General features: G+C 47.4%; 1 protein-coding gene across 1 annotated transcript in view; it reads right to left on the minus strand.

Annotated features, from left to right (window-relative positions):
• Positions 1–634: 634 nt before the first annotated feature.
• Positions 635–15,442, minus strand: part of LOC123372263 (zinc finger MYM-type protein 1-like) — a 40,241-nt gene continuing 25,433 nt past the window's right edge. Inside the window, exon 3 of the mRNA XM_045020268.1 lies at positions 635–640. Within this exon, the coding sequence (XP_044876203.1) occupies positions 635–640 (6 nt within the window). The remainder of the gene's footprint in view (positions 641–15,442) is intronic.

Below are 15,442 nucleotides of genomic sequence, written 5' to 3' on the forward strand. Positions count from 1 at the left end.
ACATCACAGGAGGTAACACGGCATCAGTGAGCCTGATAATGGAATACAGCCTCCAGTTTTGGTGTCCTCATTTGAAAAAGATGTTGTGAAATTGGAGCTGGGGCAGCAAAGAGCCACCAAATGTTCTGAGGGCTGGAGAAAAATGCCTTCTAGTGAGCTATTGAAAGAGCTCAACCTGTTTAACTTATCAAAAGAAGATTGAAAGATAACTTCATTGAAGTGTTGAAGTGCCTTAATGGAGAGAACATATTGGGCATTAAAGGGCTCTTTAATGTAGCAGAGAATTATTATTATTATGCTTCCCCACTGCAGAACTCCAGTTTTAGGCTGTGCAAGAAGCCAGAGCAGGCATGAGGGTTTCACCCATAGTTTTAATAGAGCTCCCGCTGCTTAACTTTGCTCTTCATTCATATCTCCTCAGTTAATATACAGTGACCCAGTGTGAACATAATCTTACTGATTTCAACAAGAATGCTGGTTCTTGAACGTAATCAGAGTTCATTCCTAGTTTGTAGTTTTTATTTACTTCTTATAAATAGCCTAGCTCCTGGCTTAGTTATGTAAAAGTAGGTAGACAGGTAGACACTAGAGAGACGGATTATTTTTCAATGGGGCTAGATAGAGAGAGACATGGTTATGTCTGGGGTTAGAGAGACAGAAGCACGTCATTAGACAGACACAGGAGAAAGGAAGGATGGTCCAGAGGTTATCGCACTCGACTAAGACTTGAGGGGTCTGAGTTTAAGTTCTGCCTTCACTGCAGACTTCCTTTGCGACCTTGAGCAAATCACTTGGGGCCAGATTTTTTAAAGGGATTTCAGTTCCTAATTCCCATTGAAACCAATTCAGGCCTCAGATCAGGAACAGGGGCTGTCTTACAGTCCTCTGCAAAGAATAGCATCTTGACAACGGCTTCACTGTTGTGATGCACTTTTAACCTGTTTCTATGCACATTCCGAGGTGCGTCCCTGCTGCGGGGCCTGTGTACATTGCAGGTAACAGCGTGACCCCTCCCTACCACCTCAGAAGGCCCCTCCCATCACTTTTGCAATTTGTACTTTTCCACAAGGAATAACACCAGCAGAAGATCCCCTGCATCAAACGATCGCTCACAAGGAGAGCGGAACCACCTTTATCCCATCGAATTGGGACCAGGGCCAGATTGGTTAACCAAAACGTCGGATCATCGCATGAATGGGAAAGTGCCAGGCTGCATCACCATCTAGTGACCATAGGAGAGATTGCCCAGTTCTGGACCTGTGTGCGCTGGTTGTTGGGTTCATATGGAGAACCGGAGAATTCTGGAATGTGTTTGCCCTAAAAGAAGCTATTGTGTCATACAGGAGGCCTGTGATATGCAGGGCGCCAGATTAGATGCTCTAATGATCTCTTCTGGCCATCAAGTTGACTAATTTCTGAAAAGCTGAGTGGTGCATTGGGAGCAGCGTCTGATGTTTTCCTGTCTAGCCGGCTTGCTTCCTAGAATGAACACTCCTTGAGTGGGGTGATCCACAGGAAGTAGCACAAACCTCCAAAGTGCCTGGCCAGGGGCAGGACATTAGCACAGCAAGGGAGGGGTGTGGCAGTGACATCACAAAGGCATTTTGCAGGACCTCAGGCTATTGGTCAAAGGTGGTGGGGAGGTGGTGACCTCACAGAGAGATGCTGACATCAGCCAGGCAGGACAGCAGCGAGGGGCCAGGGAAACCTCAGAGACTCCCGTGGCTTTGCTTCAGCAAGTCTCCTTCTCCAGGTCTCTCTTTGAGGACTAAGAGAGTATTCGGGTTCACGTACGGGAGCGCCAGGAGGAACCTCTTTCGAGTTTTCTCCTTCCTTTTAGTGATTTTACTAGAAAACAGATGTCCCTGTTTAGAAGGTAAGAGCCTCCTCGAGGTTTGAAACCTGTTCAGTCTGATCCATCTGGTGACAGTTGAATTCTAGGCAAGGAAAACACGAGCTTAAAGAGGCAGAATTTTATTCCGCACTTGAGATTTTGTCCCTTAGAATCACTGGGGACATTAGGGTTTGTCCTTTTTGTTTCACCTTTTCCTTCGTCCCTCCCTCCCTCCGTCTCTCCTTTCTCCTCGTCTCTTGCTTCGTTTGTCCTTTCTCCTGTTCCCCTCCCAACACCAGGAGAGTGGTGTGTGTGTGTGTGTGTGTGTGTGTGTGTGTGTGTGTGTGTGTGTGTGTGTGTGTGTTAGTTTGCAGGGACTGGTAGGGGGCAGTGTGCTCTGAGAATAGCCGAGCCTTTGATCACAGCAGAGCCCTGATTATGGGGCCTATAAAGGCAGACGAGGAGTCAGCCAGCAGGACAGGAGTCCAGGAGTCACAAACATAGGTGGGCACAGGGGAGTTTGAGTGGGAGTTTGTCAGGGGAGTGTGGGGAAGGGAGTATGTGGTGTTCTGGTTTTGTTTTGTGTGTGTGTTTTCCCTTTTTTTCCTTGACAGGCATTTAGGTGGGAGGCTGTGACAGCTACCGAGGCAGCAGTGGTAGAGACCCCAGGAAGGGAAGCGACAATGAAGCTGATTGGATGTGGAAGCTGTGGAATGTACCTTATCCTGGAACAGGTACCTGAAAAGAGCTTCATTTGTATGAAGTGCCACCTGATAATGCTGATGGAAGGTCCAAGGTTCGGAGATGCAGGTGGAAACTCTGGTTGAGGTTTGAAGGGGATTTGAGCAGATGGCTGGGGGGAAGGAGAGAGGAGGCTGAAGGGAAAAGTGAAGACTCGCAGATACAATCCGGACTGGAGAACTCTGAGGGGAGGCTGCTGGGTGAGGAAAGTGGCCCGTGGAAGCATGTGACTATGAGAACCAGGTGGAGGACAAGATCTGTGGATGAGGGGAAAGCAGTGGACATGTTATTCCTTGACTTTAGCAAAGCTTTTGATACAGTCTCCCACAGTATTCTTGCCAGCAAGTTAAAGAAGAATGGGCTGGATGAATGGACTATAAGGTGGCTAGAAAGCTGGCTAGATTGTCGGGCTCAACCCGTGGTTATCAATGGCTCCATGTCTAGTTGGCAGCTGGTATTAAGCGGAGTGCCCCAGGGGTCTGTCCTGGGGCCGGTTTTGTTCAATCTCTTCATTAATGATCTGGAGGATGGCGTGGATTGCATCCTCAGCAAGTTTGAAGATGACACTAAACTAGGAGGAGTGGTAGATACACTGGAGGGTAGGGGTAGGCTACAGAGTGACCTAGACAAATTGGAGGATTGGGCCAAAAGAAATCTGATGAGCTTCAACAAGGACAAGTGCAGAGTCCTGCACTTAGGACAGAATAATGCCATGCATTGATAGAGACTAGGGACCGAATGGCTAGACAGTAGTTCTGCAGAAAAGCACCTAGGGGTTACAGTGGACAAGAAGCTGGATATGAGTCAACAGTGTGAACCTCGTTGCCAAGGCTAATGGCATTTTGGGCAGTATAAGCAGGGGCATTGCCAGCAGATCGAGGGACGTGAAAAAATTGGAAAGAGTCCAGCGGAGGGCAACAAAAATGATTAGGGGGCTGGAGCACATGACTTATGAGGAGAGGCTGAGGGAACTGGGATTGTTTAGTCTGCAGAAGAGAAGAATAAGGGGGGATTTAATAGCTGCTTTCAACTACCTGAAAGGGGGTTCCAAAGAGGATGGATCGAGACTGTTCTCAGTGGTAGCAGATGACAGAACAAGGAGCAATGGTCTCAAGTTGCAGTGGGGGAGGTTTAGGTTGGATATTAGGAAAAACTGTTTCACTAGGAGGATGGTGAAGCGCTGGAATGGGTTACCTAGGGAGGTGGTGGAATCTCCATCCTTAGAGGTTTTTAAGGCGCAGCTTGACAAAGCCCTGGCTGGGATGATTTAGTTGGGGATGGTCCTATCTGAGCAGGGGGTTGGACTAGATACCTCCTGAGGACTCTTCCAACCCTAATCTTCTATGATTGTAAGTAGAAATTACCACATCCAATGTAGAAGTCAAACTCAAGCAGCTTAATGGGACTAAATCAGGGGGCCCAGATAATCTTCATCCAAGAATATTAAAGGAACTTGCATATGAAATTGCAAGCCCAATAGCACGGAAAGGAAGGATGGTCCAGAGGTTATCGCACTCAACTAAGACTTGAGGGGTCTGAGTTTAAATTCTGCCTTCACTGCAGACTTCCTTTGCGACCTTGAGCAAAACACTTAGGGCCAGATTTTTTAAAGGGATTTCAGTTCCTAATTCCCATTGAAATCAATTCAGGCCTCAGATCAGGAACAGGGGCTGTCTTACAGTCCTCTGCACAGAATAGCATATGACAACGGCTTCACTGTTGTGATGCACTTTTAACCTGTTTCTATGCACATTCCGAGGTGCGTCCCTGCTGCGGGGCCTGTGTACATTGCAGGTAACAGCGTGACCCCTCCCTACCACCTCAGAAGGCCCCTCCCATCACTTTTGCAATTTGTACTTTTCCACAAGGAATAACACCAGCAGAAGATCCCCTGCATCAAACGATCGCTCACAAGGAGAGCGGAACCCCCTTTATCCCATCGAATTGGGACCAGGGCCAGATTGGTTAACCAAAAGGTTGGATCATCGCATGAATGGGAAAGAGCCTGGCTGCATCGCCATCTAGTGACCATAGGAGAGATTGCCCACTTCTGGACCTGTGTGCGCTGGTTGTTGGGTTCATATGGAGAACCGGAGAATTCTGGAATGTGTTTTCCCCAAAAGAAGCTATTGTGTCATACAGGAGGCCTGTGATTTGCAGGTGGTCAGATTAGATGCTCTAATGATCTCTTCTGGCCTCAAGTTGACTAATTTCTGAAAAACGGAGTGGCGCATTGGGAGCAGCGTCTGATGTTTTACTGTCTAGCCGGCTTGCTTCCTAGAATGAACACTCCTTGAGTGGGGTGATCCACAGGAAGTAGCACAAACCTCCAAAGTGCCTGGCCAGGGACAGGACATTAGCTCAGCAAGGGAGGGGTGTGGCAGTGACATCACAAAGTCATTTTGCAGGACCTCAGGCTATTGGTCAAAGGTGGTGGGGAGGTGGTGACCTCACAGAGAGATGCTGACATCAGCCAGGCAGGACAGGGGCGAGGGGCCAGGGAAACCTCAGAGACTCCCGTGGCTTTGCTTCAGCAAGTCTCCTTCTCGAGGTGTTTCTTTGAGGACTAAGAGAGTATTCAGGTTCACGTACGGGAGCGCCAGGAGGAACCTCTTTCGAGTTTTTTCCTTCCTTTTAGTGATTTTACTAGAAAACAGATGTCCCTGTTTAGAAGGTAAGAGCCTCCTCGAGGTTTGAAACCTGTTCAGTCTGATCCATCTGGTGAGAGTTGAATTCTAGGCAAGGAAAACACGAGCTTAAGGAGGCAGAATTTTATTCCGCACCTGAGATTTTGTCCCTTTGAATCACTGGGGACATTAATCATAGAATCATAGAATTCAAGATCAGAAGGGACCATTATGATCTAGTCTGACCTCCTGCAAGATGCAGGCCACATAAGCCGATCCACCCACTCCTTTAGCAAGCGACCCCTGCCCCATGCTTCGGAGGAAGGCGAAAAACCTCCAGGGCCACTGCCAATCTACCCTGGAGGAAAATTCCTTCCCGACCCCAAATATGGCGGTCAGCTGAACCCCGAGCATGCGGGCAAGACTCTCCAGCCATACCCTCTGAAAATAGGTTAAGAATATCATATCATTGACCCATTGTACTATTTACCAGTGTGGCACTTAATTGACCTATTGACTAAGCCCGTTATCCTATCATACCATCTCCTCCATAAACTTATCTAGCTTAATCTTAAAGTCATGGAGGTCCTTCGCCCCCACTATTTCCCTCGGTAGGCTGTTCCAGTATTGCACTCCCCTGATGGTTAGAAACCTTTGTCTAATTTCAAGCCTAAATTTCCTGACTGACAATTTATATCCGTTTGTCCTCGTGTCCACATTAGCACTGAGCTGAAATAATTCCTCTCCTTCCCTGGTATTTATCCCTCTGATATATTTAAAGAGTGCAATCATATCTCCTCTTATCCTTCTTTTGGTTAAGGAAAACAAACCGAGCTCCTCAAGTCTCCTTTCATACGACAGGCTTTCCATTCCTCGGATCATTCTAGTGGCCCTTATTTGTACCCGTTCCAGTTTGAATTCATCCTTCTTAAACATGGGAGACCAAAACTGCACACAATACTCCAAATGAGGTCTCACCAACACCTTATATAACGGGACTAGCACCTCCTTATCTCTACTAGAAATACCTCGCCTAATGCATCCCAAGACCGCATTAGCTTTTTTAACGGCCACATCACATTGCCTACTCATAATCATCCTACGATCAACCAAGACTCCTTGGTCCTTCTCCTCCTCCGTTACTTCCAACTGGTGTGTCCCTAGCTTATAACTAAAATTCTTATTAGTCATCCCTAAATGCATAACCTTACACTTCTCACTATTGAATTTCATCCTGTTACTAATACTCCATTTACAAGGTCATCCAAATCTCCCTGGAGGATATCCCGATCCTTTTCGGAGTTGGCAATACCTCCCAACTTGGTGTCATCCGCAAACTTTATCAGCCCACTCCTACTCTTGGTTCCCAGGTCAGCAATAAATAGATTGAATAAAATCGGACCCAAAACCGAACCTTGAGGAACTCCACCGTTAACCCCCCTCCAACCCGACAGTTCCCCCTTCAGTACTACCCTCTGCAGTCTCCCCTTTAACCAGCTCCTTATCCACCTCTGGATTTTCATTTCGATCCCCATCTTTTCCAATTTAACCAGTAATTCCTCCTGCGGTACCGTACCAAACGCCTTACTGAAATCCAGATATATTAGATCCACCGCATTTCCCTTGTCTAAAAAATCTGTTACTTTCTCAAAGAAGGAGATCAGGTTGGTTTGGCACGATCTACCTTTTGTAAATCCATGCTGTAATCTATCCCAGTTGCCATTGGCCTCATGCTCCATAACCACTCTCTCTTTTAAAATTTTTTCCATGATTTTGCATACTACAGATGTTAAACTAACTGGCCTGTAGTTACCCGGGTCACTCTTTTCCCCCTTCTTGAATATAGGAACTACATTAGCTAATCTCCAGTCAAACGGTACAATCCCCGAATTTAGGGATTTATTAAAAATCATCGCTAACGGGCTAGCAATATCACTCGCCAATTCCCTTAATATTCTAGGATGAAGATTATCCGGGCCCCCCGATTTACTTCCGTTAAGCTGTTCAAATTTGGCTTCTACCTCAGATACCGTAATGTCTACCCCCATATCTTCATTCCCATCAGTCCCTCTATCACTATTCCTTAGCCCTTCATTAGCCTCATTAAAGACCGAGGCAAAATATTCGTTCAGATATTGTGCCATTCCAAGATTATCCCTAATCTCCACTCCGTTTAAAGCTTTAAGCGGTCCCACTTCTTCTTTCTTAGTTTTCTTCCTATATATATGGCTAAAACAACTTTTGCTATTGGTTTTAATCCCCTTCGCTAGGTCCATCTCCACCCGTCACTTTGCCTTTCTCACTGCTTCCCTACATCCCCTGACCTCAATAAGGTAGGTTTCTTTGCTGATCCCTCCCATTTTCCACTCCTGGTACGCTTTCAGTTTTTTCTTAATGACCCCTCTAAGACGCTTGCTCATCCAGCTCTGTCTAAAACTGCTACCTACAAGCCGTTTTCCCTTTCTCGGGATACATGCCTCTGACAACTCCTGCAACTTCAACCTGAAGTAACCCCAGGCGACATTAGGGTTTGTCCTTTTTGTTTCACCTTTTCCTTCGTCCATCCCTCCCTCCCTCCCTCCTTTCTCGTCGTCTCTTGCTTCGTTTGTCCTGTCTCCTGTTCCCCTCCCAACACCAGGAGAGTGGTGTGTGTGTGTGTGTGTGTGTGTGTGTGTGTGTGTGTGTGTGTGTGTGTGTGTGTGTGTGTGTGTGTTAGTTTGCAGGGACTGGTAGTGGGCAGTGTACTCTGAGAATAGCCGAGCCTTTGATCACAGCAGAACCCTGATTATGGGGCCTATAAAGGCAGACGAGGAGTCAGCCAGCAGGACAGGAGTCCAGGAGTCACAAACATAGGTGGGCACAGGGGAGTTTGAGTGGGAGTTTGTCAGGGGAGTGTGGGGAAGGGAGTATGTGGTGTTCTGGTTTTGTTTTGTGTGTGTGTTTTCCCTTTTTCTCCTTGACAGGCATTTAGGTGGGAGGCTGTGACAGCTACAGAGGCAGCAGTGATAGAGACCCCAGGAAGGGAAGCGACAATGAAGCTGATTGGATGTGGAAGCTGTGGAATGTACCTTATCCTGGAACAGGTACCTGAAAAGAGCTTCATTTGTATGAAGTGCCACCTGATAAGGCTGATGGAAGATCCAAGGTTTGGAGATGCAGGTGGAAACTCTGGTTGAGGTTTGAAGGGGATTTGAGCAGATGGCTGGGGGGAAGGAGAGAGGAGGCTGAAGGGAAAAGTGAAGACTCGCAGATACAAGCCGGACTGGAAAACTCTGAGGGGAGGCTGCTGGGTGAGGAAAGTGGCCCGTGGAAGCATGTGACTATGAGAACCAGGTGGAGGACAAGATCTGTGGATGAGTGGAAAGCAGTGGACATGTTATTTCTTTACTTTAGCAAAGCTTTTGATACAGTCTCCCACAGTATTCTTGCCAGCAAGTTAAAGAAGTATGGGCTGGATGAATGGACTATAAGGTGGCTAGAAAGCTGGCTAGATTGTTGGGCTCAACCCGTGGTGATCAATGGCTCCATGTCTAGTTGGCAGCTGGTATTAAGCGGAGTGCCCCAAGGGTCGGTCCTGGGGCCGGTTTTGTTCAATATCTTCATTAATGATCTGGAGGATGGCGTGGATTGCACCCTCAGCAAGTTTGAAGATGACACTAAACTAGGAGGAGTTGAATATACACTGGAGGGTAGGGGTAGGATACAGAGTGACCTAGATAAATTGGAGGATTGGGCCAAAAGAAATCTGATGAGCTTCAACAAGGACAAGTGCAGAGTCCTGCACTTAGGACAGAATAATGCCATGCATTGATACAGACTAGGGACCGAATGGCTAGACAGCAGTTCTGCAGAAAAGCACCTAGGGGTTACAGTGGACAAGAAGCTGGATATGAGTCAACAGTGTGAACCTTGTTGCCAAGGCTAATGGCATTTTGGGCTGTATAAGCAGGGGCATTGCCAGCAGATCGAGGGACGTGAACAAATTGGAAAGAGTCCAGCGGAGGGCAACAAAAATGATTAGGGGGCTGGAGCACATGACTTATGAGGAGAGGCTGAGGGAACTGCGATTGTTTAGTCTGCAGAAGAGAAGAATGAGGGGGGATTTGATAGCTGCTTTCAACTACCTGAAAGGGGGTTCCAAAGAGGATGGATCTAGACTGTTCTCAGTGGTAGCAGATGACAGAACAAGGAGCAATGGTCTCAAGTTGCAGTGGGGGAGGTTTAGGTTGCATATTAGTGTGGAAACAGGGATAGAATTAATAAGGATTTGAAGGGGATCTTAATGCATGTCAGTCAGTTAGCAAGAGTTAGCCCAGGTGTAACCCTAATGACGTGAGACTTCTAGAAGCAAGGATAGTGTGAAGCAAAGGGAAAGAACTGTGTAAAAAGTTATTATGACCTTGTAACTGATAACCAAATTTGCAGCCTGGTGTCTTCTAGGAGTGAGAAAACAAGATAGCAGAATGGCTTATGTATGGCTCCAGTATGAAACTGCAGAAAAACCTGAGTGTCTCTGGATTAAATTTAGAAATATGAACTACAAGGGTAATGTCGTGGTGGGAGTCTGCTACAGACCACCGGACCAGAGGGATGAGGTGGACGAGGCTTTCTTCCACCAACTAACAGAAGTTGCTAGATCACAGGCCCTCGTTCTCATGGGTGACTTTAATCACCCCGATATCTGCTGGGAGAGCAATACAGCAGTGCACAGACAATCTAGGAAGTTTCTGGAAAGTGTAGGGGACAATTTCCTGGTGCAAGTGCTGGAGGAACCAACTAGGGGAAAAGCTCTTCTTGACCTGCTGCTCACAAACAGGGAAGAAATAGTAGAGGAAGCAATAGTGGATGGGAACCTGGGAGGCAGTGACCATGAGATGGTCGAGTTCAGGATCCTGACACAAGTAAAAAGGAAAAGCAGTAGAACAGAGACCCTGGACTTCAGAAAAGCAGACTTCGACTCCCTCAGGGAACTGATGGGCAAGGTCCCCTGGGAGAATAACATGACGGGGAAAGGAGTCGAGGAAAGCTGGCTGTATTTCAAAGAAACCTTATTGAGGTTGCAGGAACAAACCATCCCGATGTGTAGGAAGAAAAGTAAATATGGCAGGCGACCAGCTTGGCTTAACAGTGAAATCCTTGCTCGTCTTAAACACAAAAGAACAGCTTACAAGAAGTGGAAGATTGGACAAATAACCAGGGAGGAGTATAAAACTATTGCTCAGGCATGCAGGAGTGAAATTAGGAAGGCCAAATCACACTTGGAGTTGCAGCTAGCCGGAGATGTTAGGAGTAACAAGAAGGGTTTCTTTAGGTATGTTAGCAACAGGAAGAAAGTCAAGGAAAGAGTGGGCCCCTTGCTGAATGAGGGAGGGAACCTAGTGACAGAGGATGTGGAGAAAGCTAGTGTACCCCTTGCTTTTTTTGCCTCTGTCTTCACAGACAAGGTCAGCTCCCAGACAGCTGCACTCTGCAGCACGGTATGGGGAGGAGGTGACCAGCTCTCTGTGGAGAAAGAAGTAGTTCGGGGCTATTTAGGAAAGCTGGACGAGCACAAGTCCATGGGGCCGGATGCGCTGCATCCGAGGGTGCTAAAGCAGTTGGCCGATGAGATTGCAGAGCCATTGGCCATTATCTTTGAAAAATCATGGCGATCGGGGGAGGTCCCGGATGACTGGAAAAAAACTAATGTAGTGCCCATCTTTAAAAAAGGGAAGAAGGAAGATCCAGGGAACTACAGGCCAGTCAGTCTCACCTCAGTCCCTGGAAAAATCATGGAACAGGTCCTCAAGGAATCAATCCTGAACACTTAAAGGAGGGGAAAGTGATCAGGAACAGTCAGCATGGATTCACCAAGGGCACGTCATGCCTGACTAACCTAATTGCCTTCTATGGCGAGATAACCGGCTCTGTGGATGAGGGGAAAGCAGTGGATGTACTATTTCTGGACTTTAGCAAAGCTTTTGATACAGTCTCCCACAGTATTCTTGCCAGCAAGTTAAAGAAGTCTGGGCTGGATGAATGGACGGTAAGGTGGATAGAAAACTGGCTAGATGGTCGGGCTCAACGGGTAGTGAGTCTAGTTGGCAGCCGGTATCAAGTGGAGTGCCCCAAGGGTCGGTGCTGGGGCCGGTTTTATTCAATATCTTCATTAACGATCTGGAGGATGGTGTGGACTGCACCCTTAGCAAGTTTGCAGATGACACTAAACTGGGAGGAGTGGTTGATACGCTGGAGGGTAGGGCTAGGATACAGAGGGACCTAGACAAATTAGAGGATTGGGCCAAAAGAAATATGATGAGGTTCAACAAGGACAAGTGCAGAGTCCTGCACTTAGGACGGAAGAATCCCATGCACTGCTACAGACTAGGGACCGAATGGCTGGGCAGCAGTTCTGCAGAAAAGGACCTAGGGGTTACGGTGGACGAAAAGGTGAATATGAGTCAACAGTGTGCCCTTGTTGCCAAGAAGGCTAATGGCATTTTGGGTTGTATAAGTAGGGGCATTTCCAGCAGATCGAGGGATGTGATCATTCCCGTCTATTCAGCACTGGTGAGGCCTCATTTGGAGTACTGTGTCCAGTTTTGGGCCCCACACTACAAGAAGGATGTGGATAAATTGGAGAGAGTCCAGCGGAGGGCAACAAAAATGATTAGGGGGCTGGAGCACATGACTTATGAGGAGAGGCTGAGGGAACTGGGATTGTTTAGTCTGCAGAAGAGAAGAATGAGGGGGGATTTGATAGCTGCTTTCAACTACCTGAAAGAGGGTTCCAAAGAGGATGGATCTAGACTGTTCTCAGTGGTAGCAGATGACAGAACAAGGAGTAATGGTCTCAAGTTGCAGAGGGGGAGGTTTAGGCTGGATATTAGGAAAAACTTTTTCATTAGTAGGGTGGTGAAGAACTGGAATGGGTAACCTAGGGAGGTAGTGGAATCTCCTTCCTTAGAGGTTTTTAAGGTCAGGCTTGACAAAGCCCTGGCTGGGATGATTTAGTTGGGTTTGGTCCTGCTTTGAGCAGGGGGTTGGACTAGATGACCTCCTGAGGTCCCTTCCAACCCTGAGATTCTATGATTCTATGATAAACAAAATGAAGTTGTTGCTCTTTATTGTCTGTATTATTGCTAGTTATTGTCTGTAACAAAAGTATAAAGGCTTGCTGTAACTGTTTACCAGTTGAGAGACCTGTCCGGGACTGGGGAAACCCTGTGTCCTATGGCACTCTCTCCCTCCATTGTAATTACTGGAGAAATAATAAAGTATTTGATTTTGCTGCACCCAAAAGAAAAAGAGAGAACTGAGTTTTTCTCTGACATTAGGAAAAACTATTTCACTAGGTGGATGGTGAAGCCCTGGAATCGGTTACCTAGGGAGGTGGTGGAATCTATATCCTTAGAGGTTTTTAAGGCCCAGCTTGACAAAGCCCTGGCTGGGATGATTTAGTTGGGGTTGGTCCTACCTGAGCAGGGGGTTGGACTAGATACCTCCTGAGGACTCTTCCAACCCTAATCTTCTATGATTGTAAGTAGAAATTACCACATCCAATGTAGAAATCAAACTCAAGCAGCTTAATGGGACTAAATCAGGGGGTCCAGATAATCTTCATCCAAGAATACGAAAGGAACTTGCATATGAAATTGCAAGCCCAATAGCACAGAAAGGAAGGATGGTCCAGAGGTTATCGCACTCGACTAAGACTTGAGGGGTCTGAGTTTAAGTTCTGCCTTCACTGCAGACTTCCTTTGCGACCTTGAGCAAAACACTTAGGGCCAGATTTTTTAAAGGGATTTCAGTTCCTAATTCCCATTGAAATCAATTCAGGCCTCAGATTAGGAACAGGGGCTGTCTTACAGTCCTCTGCACAGAATAGCATCTTGACAACGGCTTCACTGTTGTGATGCACTTTTAACCTGTTTCTATGCACAGTCCGAGGTGCGTCCCTGCTGCGGGGCCTGTGTACATTGCAGGTAACAGCGTGACCCCTCCCTACCACCTCAGAAGGCCCCTCCCATCAGTTTTGCAATTTGTACTTTTCCACAAGGAATAACACCAGCAGAAGATCCCCTGCATCAAACGATCGCTCCCAAGGAGAGCGGAACCCCCTTTATCCCATCGAATTGGGACCAGGGCCAGATTGGTTAACCAAAAGGTCGGATCATCGCATGAATGGGAAAGTGCCAGGCTGCATCGCCATCTAGTGACCATAGGAGAGATTGCCCACTTCTGGACCTGTGTGCGCTGGTTGTTGGGTTCATATGGAGAACCGGAGAATTCTGGAATCTGTTTGCCCCAAAAGAAGCTATTGTGTCATACAGGAGGCCTGTGATATGCAGGGGGTCAGATTAGATGCTCTAATGATCTCTTCTGGCCATCAAGTTGACTAATTTCTGAAAAACTGAGTGGCGCATTGGGAGCAGCTTCTGATGTTTTACTGTTCAGCCGGCTTGCTTCCTAGAATGAACACTCCTTGAGTTGGGTGATCCACTGGAAGTAGCTCAAACCTCCAAAGTGCCTGGCCAGGGGCAGGACATTAGCACAGCAAGGGAGGGGTGTGGCAGTGACATCACAAAGGCCTTTTGCAGGACCTCAGGCTATTGGTCAAAGGTGGTGGGGAGGTGGTGACCTCACAGAGAGATGCTGTTGGAAAATCATAGTGCTAATGAAGCCTTTCCGTATTAGGCCTGAGTAAACCAAAGTTATGTTATGCTTGTCCAAACTGTGTTGGAAAGCTTACAGAACTCATTAGACTGAAGGCCGTGTATCTACCTAAGTCAGCTATTTTGCTTATCAGTTTTGTTTGGCTCCCCAAGTATATGTTGGCTCCCCAAAAGTATGCAGCTGTGTTCCCATGTAAGTCTCCAAAGTATTTAGTACAAAGGGTCAATAGATGTATCCTGTCTCCCCCTTATCGTAATAAATGTATCCTCAACAGCTGTGCCCTTCAGAATGACAAATGTATCCTCAACAGCTGTATGTATCTTGTGTCCCCCACAAAATGATATATGTATCCTGCGTACCCAATTATCCCCTAACAGATACATATACAGGTTCTACAGGTCAACCAAATGACGTAAACGAACGTAGGCTAAGTTGTTTGTTACTGGGTATAAAGGTATGCCCATCTGGCCATGTAAGGTGTGCCTCTCTTCTGGCACTAGCCGATCAGAGCACCCGCTCAGCTGACCAATCAATAAAGGGTGTGGTACTCGTCTTCCTGTCTCCGTGCCTCCTTGGAGTAATTAGGTAAGCTCCAGGGGGAAACGAGCCCTTTTGGCTAACAAATGGCGACCCAGATGGGACTTCTCTCCCTGTAGGGGGCGCTGACCGGCGGTCGAGGACGACTCTGGAGAGTGGCCACCTCGGGCTGTTGGTTTGCTCGAGCTCCGAGTCGCCGCAATCGACCGGGACGGCTGCGCCCCCTCTATAGAGAACTCCAACCGACACGGAGACAAGACGGTACCAGAAGAGGGGAGTCCACCTGCCGGACGCGGCCACTCCGGGCGTGGTAAGTGCGTTACCTCCTGGGTTTTGAGGATTAATGCCCCCGAAGTGCGGGTTGGACCTTAGGCTCCTAACAGGTTTTTGGTTAAGATACCTAGGTACAGCCACGGCTAATGAATAATTCTGTTAACTCCACTAGTTCGGGGGCCGTGCCGAACGACTATGGGAATGTGACTACTACGCTGTTGTTTTTATTCCTGGTAGGGGTACTTTTGTTTTTCGTTATATTGATGTACTGGAAGCCGAAACTGTGATAACCGGGTCTAGGAGTGTGTGAACCCATCTTCTCTCCCCCCCTTTCGTTTCTGTGTGGGCTACTGACAGTCTGATCATCTCACTGGACGCAATCAGAGTAAGCGGCACCGTCTCCCAGAGACTAGCCGACGCTCTTTGCTGAAGGGAGGTGTAGGAGAGTCGTGGTCTTCATCGTTAGTCTCTCCTGTATGAGTGCCCTGTAGGGAGAGATCCTTAGTTTACGAGCCGCTAGCGCGGACAGGGCACCCTCTCTGCGTGTGTAAGTAGAAAATGGGTAAGGGACAGTTTAAACATTCCACCTCACCCCCTAAGGGTACCCCAGCATATTATATGTACGTACATTATGGTCCTAAAACCTGCAGGTATTTAGAGAATTGGAATCTTCACACGCGTGAAGATCCATCTAAACAATGCCCATTAGAAGGTATCTTCAATCTAAATAAGATTATATCTCAGAGGAGCTTTTAATCACCAAAGAAAAGCCTCT

This window comes from Mauremys mutica, chromosome 6, assembly GCF_020497125.1.
Source record: "Mauremys mutica isolate MM-2020 ecotype Southern chromosome 6, ASM2049712v1, whole genome shotgun sequence".
In the NCBI taxonomy this organism is placed as follows: Eukaryota; Metazoa; Chordata; order Testudines; family Geoemydidae; genus Mauremys; species Mauremys mutica.